Source organism: Euprymna scolopes, chromosome 1 (assembly GCF_053919585.1).
Source record: "Euprymna scolopes isolate OS-2025 chromosome 1, ASM5391958v1, whole genome shotgun sequence".
Classification (NCBI taxonomy): Eukaryota; Metazoa; Mollusca; class Cephalopoda; order Sepiida; family Sepiolidae; genus Euprymna; species Euprymna scolopes.
In genome coordinates, this window is record NC_136482.1 from 110,969,477 (window position 1) to 110,986,745 (window position 17,269).

Consider the following 17,269-nt stretch of genomic DNA (forward strand, 5'->3'; position numbering starts at 1 on the left):
TATCAATTCTGTCTTCAAGAACTAATGAAATACTGAACTAATATACATGCCAATAAACAAACATTTCAATTTGAGAAGAGGGTTTGGATGAGGAAAATGTTGGTACCGACTAAAGAAAGAGTAAAAATGATATTAAAAAAACAAAACAAAAAAAAACATGAGATCAGTGAAAATATCAGAAAGCTTTTTTTGTTGTTTCCTTCATCTGTTAATAAAATGAGAGTAGAGGAAACCGGAATACTTGAATTGTGGGTTAATGAACTGTATTCTTCAGTATTTGAAGAGCTGGTCAACAAGAAATATCATTGTCTACTTAAAATGCAGATAAAAGGTCAATAAATGAAAGAAAAAAGTTCTTGAAGAATGGTAATTAAAGAAGTTCATAGAAAGAGGAAGTTAACGAAAAAAAAACATCAAGTACATTTTTGCATCTTTGTGGCTTTAAATTCAAAAGACATCTTTTCTTGCAAATGTGTGTGTGTGTATATATATATATATATATATATATATACACACACACTATATGTGTGTGTGTGTGTGTGTGCGTGCACATGCACGTTTGAAAAAAATATATCTTTTGAATTTTAAAATAACTAAGATGCAGGTGCAAAACAGTACTATTCTTAGTCTAGCTGCACTGATGAGTTGTGATACAACCAAACCATACTGTATATGGATGACTATATATTTAAGCCCCCCCCCTCTTTCGATAGAGCAGTGTCGTAAATGTATCTCACCCACCACTCAAATTGGCTATAAAGTGAGACTCCTAGACTCACTGTTTGTAAATAAACAAGCAGCTCAATCACTGTAAACGGTGGGTGAGTGATTATTTAAAATGGATATTTGTTGAGGTCATTTACGAGCACCAATCCCATGGACCTGTTGGTAGAACTGCTGACTATCAACCCTATAGTTGTAGGTTCAATCTTTGGCTAGGTAAAGGTGTGAGTCAAAGGATGAGATCAATGTTTGTTCACATTACATTTAAACTTCTGAATGTTAAGCAGGAAACAGATTTTTTTTTATTTTCATCCAAGTTTAAGATCATTGGGGAATCTGTTTTTAAGGTGTAATAGTTATGAATCAAGTGTGAACGAGAAAAATGGGGAATAAACTTTTTATATTAGCTCTTGTCGCATCTAAAATTGAGCACATTTTGTTGTTTTTGCAAGTAACTCATGATATATACTATTATAATATATATATACATATATATATATTTCTCATTAAATGTGTGCATAAAACACATATGCACATATACTTACGTAGAACGTGTGTGTGTGTAATGACAAAAGTATCTAAAAGAATTTGCAAGTTTAATATTCCTTTTTTTTGTTCAAGTTTTATCATTGAACCTGTCTGGTTAAAGTGAGGATATAAAAGACTTGCATGCCTGACTGGTGGCCAGTGCTATTTGAAAACCTTTTGAGCCATAGATTTTCATTATTTGTAGATTGAGTAGAGTAGGGACAGATGGACCAGTTGGAAAAAGCTACAAAAGGTGGTTACATTGATTTTAACCCAAGACGCAAATGGAATTGGTTTTACTACTGATCAATACAATCATTTTCCTTTGAAACTGAAACATCCCTGTTTCCTTGTACGTACGTACACACACACACACACACACACACACACACACACACACACACACACACACACTTCATTCACAAACTAATTTGCTCTATAACAGCTCTTTGGTGTGGTTTGAGAAGCATCGTCTTCGTCAGGATCAATATATATTTACTCTTGTTCACCCCAAACAAGGCATGTTGTCACTTGAATGTAAAAATGGAGGCTACTATTTAGGACCATGTTTACTGGGGAATACGTGAGAAGATGAGCTCAATGTCTGTTCACATTACATTTAAACTTCTGAATCTTAAGAAAACAGGAAACGGGGAGGAATTCTAACGATTTTTTTTATTTTCATCCAAGTTTAAGATCATCAGAGAATCTGTTTTCAAGATGTAATAGTCATGAATCACGTGTGGAAAGTGTTAGATGATGTGATGATGGCAATCTTCTGTCTAATGAGACAATGAAACTCTGCATCTAGTCTGGTGCACTGCAGTGTCTGCTGTGGCAATAAAGTTGAAGCTGGAGTTGCCTCTCCAGATGCAGGCCTAGACGGGGAATAAGAAAACCTAAGTTTACCAGGGTCCTCCTCTTGGCGTTGCAGACAAAGTCCGATGAAAGGCAAGCCAATACAGTTGGAGCCAGCACAGTTGTAGGAGTTGCCAGAAAGGTATTGCAGTACTTCACAATTTGGGACTCCAAACCAGATATTTTTGTCAGGGTTTACTACCTTAGACTCTGCTTTTTACCAAAGAAAGACAATTTCCACTAGAAATTGAAATTGGAATTTAAGTTAACATGTCAAATGGAATGATGGCATATAGGAAATTGATGTCGCATAATAAGTTAGTGTGACATTTTCTTGAGTTTGTGAGATCTGAACAAAAACCTGGCATTTTATTTGGAGTTCTTGCTCCATTTCTCCTGCTGGAAACGGGCAAGGAGAATCCTACTAATATATACTGTAAAAGGATATAAATCTACTCAGAGCAAATAATGGTGTAGTTGTTTTTAATTTCTAAGAAGAAAACCATCTACACAAAACTACTATGCCACAATTATGGATTATCAACACAATACAAATACCTGCTAAACAAGATATTTGTTATGATCAGAAGACAAAGAATTCTTGACTGATGCTACAATAGAGTTGATGAGCATCTCAAATGAATTCTTACAGTTCCTAAGAATGTGGCAACGGATGATAGAGAAGCGTCTTAAAACTGAAGAGCAGTTGCTTTGATGGGTGTAATAGAAGAAATTACTCACAAAAGCAGCAGCACACTTGTTTAGCATGTTGGGTGCAGGTATTGCATTTTTTTTTCATATGTGGAATTCATTTGCATATGAGGGGATAGCTATTTTAAGAGGGATGAATTGGGGAGCACAGACAGTTGAGTGTTTCACAGCTGAGAGAAAACATTTGAGTTCAGATTTATTTGTGTGAATTGCGGTGCTGTTAAAGAGGAGTTCCGTAAGTTTTCCTTTCAGGATTCCAATGGAGTAGCTGTGTAGTGTGTTGTTTGAAATTAAAATGAATTATTACAGACGCCAATCCTATTGCTTTTCAGATGGACAACGAAGGCAAGACATATACATGACTTTCTGGATGTGGAAGAACTTGTTATGACCTAATGCCACAATTTGGGTCATTTCCCTCATGGTCATTTGTCAAATTCTTCCTTGCATGCTGAGGAGAGAGAATTAAAAAATGTTAACTTGAAAATATTCTGTGGTAAATCTTCAAAATGATCCAAATTGTACCATCTTTTTTTCTCTCTTTCCTACAAGTATCAATCATGACATGTACAACAGTTGAATCGGTTGGTAAAACAGCACAGAAAAAAAAAACACAAAAAAACTTGATGATGAGAGGAAAAACGCAATAAAGTGTATATGCTGCATAAACATAGATTAAACAAGATTTTCTACAAATCTTTCCTGATTCTGCCAATTCATTTCCTAACAGCAAACGATCGGTATATAGAAAAATACTTATAGCTTATGCAGTTTAATATGACAGAAAAATCCTCAATTAAGGAACACTGTTGATAGGTGAAAACTATCCCTAATTGAACCAGTCAGCATTCCTTAGTAGCGGTGCATCAGGTTACTAGCAATAAACCAGTCCTCCTTCAAGAGTAAGAGGTAACGCCTGGTAATGTGGCATCCTTAAACTGAATGAAACGATTCTGATCCATGGGTTGGGACCTCGGAACGGGCTAGGCAGGAACAAATGCTACATGTTGATCTTTACAAGTAGCGTTGAGTAACTTGGTGTCGATTTTTATATCTGCTCCAAACATGTAGCAATCCGGTCCATATCTAAAAGTCAGATACACCATAAGCTGGAGTATTGTCGGCACATCTCACAGAAAGAAACGGTGCTAATGTTTCTCCATTTTATTGTTATTTCCATAGGAAGTTGTTTGGCTCAGCTCCAATATCTGATTCTTTTTAGAAAACATCTACATGAATTCAACTTATTACTGTCACTACAAAAGATAGCTAAAACCAAATGGAATTTCCAAGAACTTGGCACAGGATTGTAGGCTACAACATGGCTGCCTACAAGTCTAATGTCAACAAATACTGGTTGTCATCTTCTAAAGTAATTTTTTTTTTAGATTCCACCCATCGTTTTGAATCCTTTCATTGTTCATAATCCAACTGACAATCTTATTAACACTTAACCTCGAGTGGTTTCTGGCCTTGCTAAGTAGGAATTCATTACTATAGAAAACAAAAACACACAAAGAGTTTCATTTTAAAACAGTCTTTTTTGTACTTGGTTGCTTTGGAAGTAAATACACCTCAAAGCCATTTATTATCATTGGTCAGCAATCTCTTGAAAACCAAGAAATACGTAGACACCCGAGTCAATAAGGAACCATTAATATCAGAATTATAACTTCCATATAAATCATTTTTATTTATTTTATTATTCTTTTGTTTCTTAGCTGCAATAAGATATGGTTTATGTGGGTTTTGTTTCTGTCTTTATTTTATCCCTATTATTTGTCAAGTAAGTGTCTTTATTTTATTCCTATTATTTGTCTGTTTTCAACCAACTGTGGCATTTCCGTCATAAATACACAGAATGGTTCATTAATCTTGCCTACATTAAAAGGTTTCTTTTATATTTCCCACTTTGATGTCGGCTTTGTTGTCTGCGACTTTGGCTGGTAAACACTAAGAATAAAAGCACCCAACCAGCATCGGACGCTGCACACCTACGATGCATTAATATTGCCCATTCTTTTATTGTTTAGCGTTTGTTATATTTTTCATCATTTATGCTGTTATGAGTTTCCAGTTAAAAAAAAAATATATTTGTAAATTATATATATATATATTTATATATATATATAATCTTTAAAATAACCTTTTATTTCTTTTATATATAAAGAAAACAAAACACTTATTATTTTCTAAACTGAGAAGAAAGACTTTCTCAGACGTTTAAAAACTGAAATACAAAAATATAGAAACTTCTTATTGATAATGTTGGAGATAATTTATTTCCTGGGCATTTGAATGCAATATATAAAATTATACTGACCCATTTTACATAATAGTTAAAGTGTTTGCTCATAGATTAGGAAACTGGGATTCAATCAATGATTGAATCATACCAACGACAAAAAAAAAAAAAAAAAATGATGCTTTCTTGCTAAACACTCAGCATTATACATAAGGACCAAGAATAAGTGGAGCAATCCAAGGGAAAAAAAGTGGTGTCCTTTAAATCTTGCAATAGTAGCCAATGAAAAACGAGCTTTTGGGTAACCCTTAACTACAGTCGATCTCTCTCTCTCTCTCTCTCTCTCTCTCTCTCTCTCTCTATATATATATATATATATATATATATATATATATATTAATGTTGAGATGATTAATCAGAATTGGGAATTAGAAAAATCAGAACTTTGGGGGTATTGGTATCGGAAAAATTTGGGCCTATTTTTTGAGGCCAAAAATGATTCTTTTAATTATCTTCTTTTTTTTTTTAATTTGATTTGTTTTAAAAAAAATCCACTGTTGATAGTAATAATACAATAATAAACTTCCAATAAAACTAAAATGTATAGATCACTCCCTCACAAATGTTTTTATGTTTGAGAAAATATATTCGTATTTAAGATGTGTGGTTATGGTAATCGGGAGAAAATATCTATTTTATAGTTAAATATTTAGAGATTGATAAAGAATTGAGAATTTAGTATGGAATTGGTAATTGCATCGGAATCAGGAAAAATATTGGAATAACTTTATCGCTAATATATATATAACTTTTTGTCATTTATTCTATATATATATATAATATAACTTTTTGTCATTTATTCTATATATATATATATATATATATATAGAATAAATGACAAAAAGTTATATTCCAAAATTCGTGATGTTGACCATCTTATAATTTATTCCTTTAATTCAGTTGACTCATACAATTCTTGACAGTATCTGTTTCGTAGTGCAAAATCAATCACTTAATTATTATATCAATCAGTGAATCTACTTCGCCCTTAACTCATCAGAAGAAATAGCAACAATCAATCCATCAAAAGGAAATGAAGTGTTTGACATGATTAAAATCCAAAATTTGGAAGAGAAGCTGCAAATACCTTTATATTTTTCCATTACGCTATACTGAATATTGATTGTTGCTATTTCATCTGATGAGTTAAGGGCATAGTAGATTCACTGATTGATATAATAATTAAGTGATTGATTTTGCGCTACGAAACAGAAACTGTCAAGAATCGTACAAGTCAACTGAATTAAAGGAATAAATTATAAGATGGTCAACATCACGAATTTTGGAATATAACTTTTTGTCATTTATTCTCTATAAATACATTGAGCTCCTTAAATAAGGATTGAGATATATATATATATATATACATATATTGCTGTTAAACTATAGTTCCTTTCTCTCCAAAACATTACTGAGAATGTGATTTCACATTCGAAATGTAAGTAGCAGATGGAAAACCTTAACGTGACAAAAATAAAATAACTGTTGCTAATTTTTTTTCTCGTTGCCTTCTGAGTTTATTTGAAGTTAAACCTTCATGTTGTAGAACTGCTCAAAAATTGAAAAATAAACAAATATAGAGCTAATAAAACAATAGTTGAAAATTAAATTTTCAACTGTTGTGTTTTTGTGTAATTTTCGAATTTCGTCTTCGTCAGGCGCCATTTTTAAATCTGTCAGAAGGCATCAATAAAAAAAAAATGTAAATAAAAGTGCTTTAAAATATTAAAAAAAAAAAAAAAAAAGAAAAGAAAAATGGGCAGCTAAATAGAAAACTAACTTTTCTTGTCTTTGGTAACATTTAAATTATTTGTTAATTTTCATTCCCTTTTTTTTTTCTGTTAGAAATTGTTAACAATCGACGGAAATGCACATCATTTTCGTAAATAAATGAACAGAACAATGTATTATTTACAAAAGAAAAGCTGTGTTATAACAATGTAGACATTTCTATTTAAAAGTAATACGTAGACATCAGCGAGTGTCAATGTTAACTTGCAGTATTCCAATAACTATTTTCAATCTTATTTTATCACAATCTATTCTTGTATCAACGACGTGAAAACGAAATTAAAAATATGACAAGCCATGAAAAGAAAGTAAATAATAAGATACTTCTGGATAGGGTCAAGATGTCGTTGCTCTAAACTCCTGCATAAAGGTCAACATATCGCTATCACCTACCCACTCCTGTAGTGTTAAGGTGTTTTTGTTCAGGGTTCCTACCTAGGTTCAGGATGTTACTACTCATGAGTTTAAAGGAGTTTGCAAACATTTTTCCTCTAAACATGTTCTTATACAAGTAATTACAAAAGAAACAAAACGAAAATCATAATGTTTGCAAACATATTTGCCGTGAATTTGAAAGGGTACACAAAAAACACACACTTTTTTTGTTAATTTCATTGGAATGATGTAAGTTGAGAAGCAATGTCTTACATACCCTGAATTCTTATGTGTGCGTTGCATGCCCATGTTCTCATGAGAGATAAAGCAGGAAGAAAAAGGGTGAATTTTCTTTGTACATCTCTTTTAATCTCATATATATATATATATATATATATACATAGTTTCACTCTCATGACAGTTCTCTCTCAAAATGTTAATTTTACATTGAAGACAATCCATGATGAGGGTGGGGAGTTAAATGACTAATTTCATCAAAGAATGACTTTATGTTCCTTCCTTCCCCCAGATAGACATTTTGTCTTTCTCTTAACTTTGACTTTATTAGTCAAAATTGATTAGAGTTGTTTAGAAAAATAGTCGCTTTTATTCTGCCTTTTTTCCACATACAGACACCAGAAGGGTTCTCAGTTTTGGAAATCCATCTCAATTTCAGCCATTGGTTACTCACATCCCTAATAATATCATAACTGAAGCCGTTGTAGACAAGCAGAAGCAATGGAGAGAATTATGACTTCTCGTGTCAAACATGGCAATAAATAATAAACATTACTCATGCAGAAGACTGTTGCAGCATCGTTAAATCAGTTTTTCTTGCTGCTAGGTGACAAGAATCTCGAAATATATTTGTTTAGAATCTGACAGAGAAAAGTAACCTCAAACATCTAACATTGCCTGAAACGTCCGCCTTCAGACAGTAGGAAAAAAAAAATACATATATAAAAGAAACACTAGAGGTTCTTAAAAGGCAATACATCCCGAAAAAGAATCTGCATAAAAGAATATTTTATTTTGCTAAATTTATTCGGCTTGTATGGGTACATATAAATGGGCAATACTCACAGTAGAATAATCTATTGGTAGACACCCCTTCCCTTGTGGATTGAGCACTTTCATGAGGAAAATCGTCAGTTCCTATTACATAGAATGCAAAGCTCTTTGTAAAAATGAATAGAGCACTCTTTGATAGTTTATATCGTTTATATAAATAGTAAGAATTCTCTTCCTCATGACAGTGGATAGAAGCCTGGACTGTCGAAAAGTGATCTGATTTCAATCTCAGCTTAAAACATTTGCCTGTCTGGCAAAACCAAGTTGTGATACAGCGAAACAGTTTATGTAAAGCTTCTTGTTAATCATATGCTAAAGTGAAGGTAAAGAAATACAGTTATGGAAACATTTTTATATTCCCACACTCTTTAGCAAAGAGAAATTTCTTTCTCCGTGTGTATGTATGTATATATATATATATATATATATATATATATATATATATATTAGTGTTGGGACAATTAATCAGAATCATGAATTGGAAAACACAGAACTTTTTGGAGTATCGGTACCAGAATCCAAAGAATTTGTATCAATTTCCCAATGCTTAAAACGATTCTTTTGTTTTTGTTTTTTTTTGTCTTTAAGACTTAATTTTCATTACTAATAATAAAATAATAATCATATATTTTTAACTATCAATAAAACTAAATCTATAGTTTCCCCCTACCCACAAGTATATTAAAAAAAAAAAAAAAAACATTTATAGTTTAATATTAAAATATTTTTAAAAGAATCAGAATTGGTAATTGTAGAAAGAATCGGTAATTGTATCGAAATCGGGGAAAATATTGGAATCGTCCCATCAATAATATATATATATCCATTCAATTACGGAAAATTAGCAAGTAAAACAAAAAAAAGAAAACTTTGTATGAATCCATTTCAAATATTTAAGGAAGCAAATCTATCTCCATAATGAACCATTTTCTCTTTTTTTCTTTGCTGTCTATAAGGATGCATACTTGCTAAACTTTCCAGTCTGAAACTTTTTTTTTTTTTTTAACTTCACTGATATAAATATATTAGTACGAACAGTGGGGAATCATAATTAGTAAATTTTTTTCGTCAATTATATTGAAAATTCCATGATGACTTATGAGATAGAAAGAAAAACACTGTATGCAAGATTTTATTATTTTCGATATTGACAACAAAATGGTGTATGAAAGAGAAGGATACATTTTCGTTTTTCTAAATTTAAAATTCAATTTCTTCTTGTGTATCGTTTTTTTTTTTTTTGTTAAAAATAATGAATCTAATTAAAACATTATTTTCAATATGTTGCCATTTATTTATTTATTAAATTAAATTTGCATCATAAATAGGATTTTAAACAAAAATATTAATATAGTAAAAATAATATGAAGAAGAGTTGGGGTTGTCTTAGAAACGCAACAGATAAGCATACATTTTTCAAACTATATCTACACTTAAGTTTGAAAGCAGATTAATGCAAAGTAACCTCTAACAACTATATTTACATGGAAATTTTACAACTTTTAATTTCAAAATACGATGAAATGGAAGAATAATAGATGAGAGAATACAAGTAATTTGTTGGTTTTATTTTTACGTTTTTTTTTTTTTTCTCATACAAATTTTAGTTAATAACTTTCTTAGCTCCAAACTTTAAATTAACTACTATGGTGTTAAGTGGGGATAAAGTATGACCCTTTCATTTAGCACATACAAAATGGCAACATTATAACTAAAGGAAGGACAAGCAGAATCTATTATATAATGGGCAGTTGTCTGTGTTTGTAGGTTAGTATGTTTATATGTTCAGCTAGAAAGTCCAAAACTACAAAACAAATACCCAGAAGGTTGATATACTTTTGATCAGCGTCGCCCTGGATGAATGATATCTAAAATTTAGAATGAATTATAAATTTGTTGTGGGGGGGGGGGAATTTGGGGTCAACCGAGTTGGGTTTCATCAGGGGGAGTTCGGTTTTTCAGCCGTTTCCACTGTTATCAATATTATAAAATAGAGGTGACTGACTTACATTGTTAATTTCAATGCATTAAAACAAGAGAGAAGAATAGGCTGGGTGCAAGTAAAAGAGACACTAGGGAGAGGGATGTAGAAAAACGAAAACAAGGAAAAGAGTAAAAAAAATAGAGAGAATGATTGAGTCGTGGAGAGATAGGAGTTTTAATATAACTTGCACTTGGTTCGGGTATCACTGTGGATTAGTTGAGCTGGATCCACCTATTGAGTTGAGCGCATCTTTAACTGAGGCTGACCACACCCGATGATTTTATGCTGCTGTAGCCATGAGCAGTTCCAGCGATCTACATCGCAGAGGTGAAAGCCCATAATCAGCTTGGCATTTTGTTTCACCGTTTTGATCCAGGACTTCAGCTGCCCACTGCAATGTTTCTTCCAGCTCTGGAGTGGGGCCGGGGTAATGGCTTCATGAATGAAATCACCTGGCTGTTGGTGAAGAGTGTGGTCAAACCATCAAAGGTGCCTTGTGGGTATGGACTGGGAAACTAAGGATGTTTTGCAGCATGTGTGGACTACAACAATGGAGAGGAATTGCTGCCAGCGAACCCGGAGGATGCTACATAAACACTGATGGTCAAACACCTCAAGTTTTCATTGGTCAGAGACTCTTATTTACCATGTTTCACAGGTGGAGAAACCCTCGAGGAGATTGACTAGTTCAAGTACCTTGGCTCCATAATCAGTTTTAATATGTTAATGTTACAAACTTTTTAACCTCTTTTATTTTGTTTGTATAACCCTGGGTAGCGCCAGGTAATCTTGATAGTTATTATATAAAGAGAAAATGGTTGTATGTTCAGCTGAAACTTGAAAAATATACAACAAACACCCACAGTTTTTTTTTAATCAGTGTAATCCTGTATGTATAATATCTAAAATTGAAAAAAAAAATTATCTGGGGATAAAATGGCCATTTATATCATTTTGATATTACAGAAGAAACATGTAGAGGCATAATTATAGCCATATACATCCAGGAATATTACTGAAGCTGATAAATCTAATAATAATGAAATCATCTCCCAAATTTACTAGTTTATTTAGATTTTAATTGTTCAATTTAAAGAGGAAAGAAGATATACAGAAAAAAGGGTGAGATTTGAAGATAAAAATTCAATTGGTGACTTAAAAGGAATAAATATTACAATGCTTTTTATTTACCATAAACAGGTCATGGTCAGATTAAATCAGATAATGTAAGGTTTGTAGATGTATCTTGTGTAGTTTCTCACTTTTAGCTGGACACACACACACAATTATAATCTTTTTTTATATAACAGATATTCTGCTACCATTACAATTAAGAAAAGCTCAATAGTTTATGTATTAAGTATGTTTTTTGTTTGCTTTGTATTTCCAAGCAGCCTAGTATTAAGAAAACTGATTCAATATTTGTCGGACATAATATTTTTTTTTTTTTTTTTTTTTTTTTTTTTTTACAAAGGCATCACCACATTATCAAGGCCCAGAGGCCACTCAAGGATAAGGATCAACTCTGATAATAAAATATGCTTTCTTAATCAAAAGTTTATTTCTTAAAAAAAAAACAAAGTAGGATTTATTCACAAAATTTAATCGTCCAAAAGAGTTTGATAGCAAAATAAAACCATTCCAAAGTTCTTACCTGTATATGCATAATGTACTAATGCACTGAGAGCTTCTGCATCTACATCCTTCATTTTTACCTCCTCCATTTTTGCTTCCCTCACGTCATTCGTGAACATGGCTGCAAAATAATCGGAGGCCACGCTGAGCACAAGGCGATGAGCAGGAATGCGTTTCTGTCCGGCAATTAGTGTCACATCGCAGAGGGTACGCTTGCCGACGTAATCCTCCATCTTGTGCATCATACGCTCAGAATGGTTCATCGAGCGATATTCATCGCTGTATTCCTCCATTCTGCTGCTTTGGTAGTTGGCATAGGTATGATTTACAAGGTACCTGCAAAACAAAAAAATAATATCAAATTTTTAGAGAAAGAGAGAGTTTGATGTAGCAAAGACAGCTATAAATCAAGCAAAGAGAGAGAAAAACTTTGTTTCTTTTTTATAGAATTTTAAATGTTTATTTTTTTAAGCTTTCATTTCATCTCAAACAAGGCACAGTGATATTTTGTCGTAAGATGCTACTATTTGGGACAAAATTTGCAGGAGTACTATGTAGGGAGTTGGGCAGTGAGATATCTGTCCACATAACACTTGAACTTCTGTATGCCAGTACAGTCGGGGAAGCAGGAACACGAGAGGGAATTTCAAAATAAGCTATTTGAATAGAAGGCTTTACGGCATCTGGGGCTATCTACTGTGTAGGGGTGGAATTTTGCTGCTTGTTGGGTTTGTTGGAAGTGTTTGCATTGAGGGGGTGCAAGTGCTTTGAGTTAATCAGAGCACATTCCATTAAAACGTGTAAATTAGTTTCAATAAAGGTAAAAAAGATTTGCAAAGAATTTCAGTGACAGTCAAATTATCTTCTGGAGTCCAATTATCACTTACCTGGGATACAACTAAAAACCAAGCCCTATACCAAGATCTAATATAACTTTGAGTAAAATTTTATGAGGAATTCAATGTTGTTATTGAATTTTGTTTTCTTTAATCATAATGTGAGGTCAGTATTTGTATTTTAAAAATCAAAGACGATGTCCTATTTTCTAATTTCTAAAATAAAGTAAGATGATAGTAATATACAGGGCTGAGCGCATAAGTAAATAGAGTTTGCATTCAACATCCTTTGATTAGTGTTGGTGTTAAATGAATTGCATACAACAGGTATCTCATTTCAACATAAAACAGCACAAAAAGGGTTATGGGTAAAAACAGCCAAATGTAAGTGCCCCTTCTGGGGGATGTAAATTTTGTTCATATTAAAAACTGATCTTTTGTTCAACTTTGACCTTGTGAGGAGGCACGTAAATAAAGAAAAACCAAACTTGAACATAAAAGAAAATCAACCCAGGCATAAAATAAATGTTAAAAAGTGAATAAAATATTAACAACAAAAGTCGGTTGTTTGAGCAGATAGTACCGCGTCACCTAAACCTCTTTTCCCTCATTTTACATAACAAGTTCATCTTGCACCAAAAGAACCACTAGTAAGTAAACAAGTGGGGCGGCATCTAGGTTACCCTTTGCTTTCTTTCCCACATAGCAAAAATCCATTTGATGTTTATCTCTACCCAGTTGGAAGAGGCTGCCTTACAGGCATATACATCTTCACTTTACCAGAACATATAGGTATACACATTCAAATCGTATACATACAAGCTCACTCTAACATATACATACGAAATACATGATATCTACTATAAGGATATATAAATATCTAATCCTATTCCTCAAATTACATGATTTTAAAACAGTGCAAACACAACATTAATTTCAGGCTAATCCAAAAACTTATATCATTGGCTCACACAGGTGCATTTAATTAATAATCTATAAATGTACTCAAATTGACATCCTATAACTATACGGCCTTATCAGTGTAAGCAAGATTATAAAAAGGGCAATCAAGGAACAAGTTATATCTTCATCAACTCAGCGGCAGTTCTAATGACAAACATCAGTGTTCTTGCTATAAAAATAATTAAGGATCTCTATTTCATAGCAAAAAAGTAATAGTTTTTGGTTTCCTTCTCTGTTTATCAGCTAAAGCAGTGTCGACGCTGAATTCCTCCATTCTATTTTGACCGCAGGTTTTTTTTTTAATTACATACAGCGTATACATAGGGTTCAGAGGTTAATACAAAAGAGTACCTTTCCAAGATAGTCTTCTTCGGCGTCCTCCAATGGTCCCCATGCAGTCAGCACTATGTGATCCGTAAAATAACCCATTTTGCTGTTTCACTAGCCTCTTCATAATAAATGACTATCCGTGAGTGACGAATAGTCATACACTTCAAGAGGTAATTCTGTTTATATGCATAGGCACAGACAGAACACAGCGAATTTAGAGTAGTAAACTTCATCAAACAATCCCGTTATTCCCATAGGTAGTAGCTAATTACAGTGCCTCAGTTATCAGACGACTATGACAGGATGGTATCTTGACAAAATACTTGTCTCTTTGGAGCGAGTTGGTATTTGTAAGGCCAGCTGTAAAAGTTTTGCTTCAAATAAACTATGGCTTTTCTAAACAAAATTGCAAGCAAACAGATGTCTGAACAGCCACCAAAATGCACTTCCATGCAAGTCATTAAAACTTGTCTACAATTGGATGGTCAGTCAGTCAGTCATCTGATGATCACATGTTATCATCCATTAAACATTGGCCAGGCTTAATGTTGTTTAACTGCGATGGTATTACAAAAGAAACTGGTGTATAGACATAATTATAGCCGTATACATCCAGGAATATTACTGAAACTGATAAATCTAAGAATTATAATAAAATCAACTCCCAAATTTGCTAGTTTATTTGTATTTTAACTATTCACCTAAAATATTTCCTTTAGAGAGAAAAGGGAAGGAGATGTACAGAAAAAAAAAGGATGAGGTTTGAAGATAAAAGTTCAATTGGTGACCTGTGAGGAATAAATATTACAATACTTTTTATTTACCATAACCATGTCGAGGTCAGACTAAATCAGATGATGTAAGCGTATCTTGTGTAGTTTCTCACTTTTAGCTGAACACACACATGCAGATAATTATAAGTTTTTTTTTTTTTTCGTATATAAAAGATATTCTGATACCATCAAAATGAAGAAAAATTCAATAGTTTATGTATCAAGTATGTTTTTTGTTTTGTATTTCCCAGCAGCCTAGTATAAAAAAACAAAAACGATTATATATTTGCTGGACATAATATTGCTCAACTCTGATAATTAAATATGCTTTCTTAATCAGGTGTTTTTTGTTTTCTTTTTTTTTTTTTTTTTTTTGGGATGGAACGAATAAATAAAAAGTAGGATTTATTTACAAAATTTAATCTGCCAAAAGAGTCTGATAGGCATATATTACATGCACACATGCTTCCCATTAAAAAGCAAGATTACAGTTTTTTACGAGGGATTAGTGCCCTTCTTGTTTCTAATGTGAAAATAGATTCATTATATTTAAGGGACCAAATGTAAAAAAAATATATTCCGGGTCTCTGAGGTCAACTGATTTTATTCAGAGAGGAAGGATAATTTAATGAGGACGTCTTTTTGATGTGGATTGAAGAGTTTAAATAGTCAAACAGCTTCTGAACTAATAATAATAGTAATAATAATATATGGCATATAAAATGTCTTATTAGAGGCATTAAAAGCCATATAATTGGAAATAAAAACCAGGTAACGAGGTGTTAAAAGAATTTTTTTATTTACAGATAGGTAAGTATTATATAGATAGATGGTAGTGGCTATGCCTACTAGTAAATAGAGGATTGATATACACAGATATAATCAGTAATGAAAAAAAATCAAATTAGGTTTAAAGAGAAATAAAAAGGAAAAATATTACTAATGTATTTTTTAAAAACTTCTTAATGGTTAAGCACATTTATGACATTCTGATTGATGTTAAGCAACGGTTGATAGCATGGGTTTTATTTGAAACTAGCCTGGTGCCCGGCATTGCCCGGGTGTTTGTAGGTGTGTGTTGAGCAAAAATGTTGTAGTAGACAGGCAGGCTCGCGGAAAAGTGGAGGTGTGTGTAAGGGTGTTGGTTGAGCCAAAAAAAAAAAAAAAGTGGTAGTACACAGGCAGGCTCGAATTCGTACCGTGAAAGAGAAAAAGAAAGTGAAAAAAACAAAAACAAAAATTAGCCCTGTAGAAAAGTGCCCAGTTGAGGGTAAAGGAATTAATGTTTTGGGCCAATTTTTCGATATTTGTCGTCTGAAGGGTCGAGTTCCAAAATGATACTGATCTTGTGAAAATCCATCGCCTTTGTCAAAAGTTTTTGCGAAACATACAAACATACATTCATACAGACAGGTGAGATTCATATTATAGATGCTTTGGGATGTCATCTTTCATGCTATGTTCTGAACAACCGATTTGACTTGTCAAAGCAAGGCAATGTTCAAAAATCATTTTAATATGTGAACTCTCAGGGGTTAAGTGTAAGTCAATATGATGTCTATAATTTTTTTTTTCTGGGGGAGGGGGTGGGTTGGTCATGTGAGGTGGGAAGGGTATTTTTTTTTTTTCTGTATGAGAAATATTTCTGAGGTAAAATGTCAGTAGAAAGTGAAAACTGAAGGATGTAAATATATGAACCTCTAAGCTTATCTTATACCTTAGTTCAAAAATGGACCCACAGTGCTAGTTTACTTATAATGTATTTTTTTTTTTTTTTAAAGACAAAAATGTAATTTTTGCATGTAAACATTTATTCCAGCTTGTTTACCCACGACCTGTCGGATACAACATAACGGAAAAGTCTATCCATAGACCAAAGCAAAGACAAATTGCCAACCAGCTACTCTCAACTAACACTAGTGTCGGGACGATTAATCGAGAATCGGAAACATCAAAACTTTTTTGGGATATTGGAATCGGAAAAATTGTGCCTATTTTTTTATGCTACCAAAAATGATTCTTTTGTTTCATTTTGTATTCGTTTAAAACCTAAGTTTCCATTGCTGATACTAATAACAAAGAGTTATTGATTTTAAACTATCAGTAAAACTAATATATATATATATATATTGTTACCCCCCTCCCTGCCACAAGTGTATTTTTACATTTCCAAAAGTATATACACATATAAATGGATATTTAAGTTAATCCGACCTTCCTACCAAAATAAATAAATAAATAAGAATCGGTAATTGTATCGGAATCGGGGAAAAATATTGGAATTGTCTCATCACTAGTCAACTTTAAAGGTCATGCGGATTTTTTAAACATAGTGTGTGTGAGTGTAGTAGGATGATTAACAAAATCACCAGTTGGAATGCACACA

General features: G+C 32.6%; 1 protein-coding gene across 8 annotated transcripts in view; it reads right to left on the bottom strand.

The window, feature by feature from the left end:
- LOC145265262 (kelch-like protein 5) overlaps positions 1 to 17,269 on the bottom strand; it is an 879,607-nt gene that overhangs the window by 93,430 nt on the left and 768,908 nt on the right. For all 8 annotated transcript variants that reach the window (XM_080121126.1, XM_080121076.1, XM_080121443.1 and 5 more), the window contains one exon: positions 12,001 to 12,317. In XM_080121126.1, coding sequence (XP_079977252.1) covers positions 12,001 to 12,317 — 317 coding nt within the window. The remainder of the gene's footprint in view (positions 1 to 12,000; positions 12,318 to 17,269) is intronic.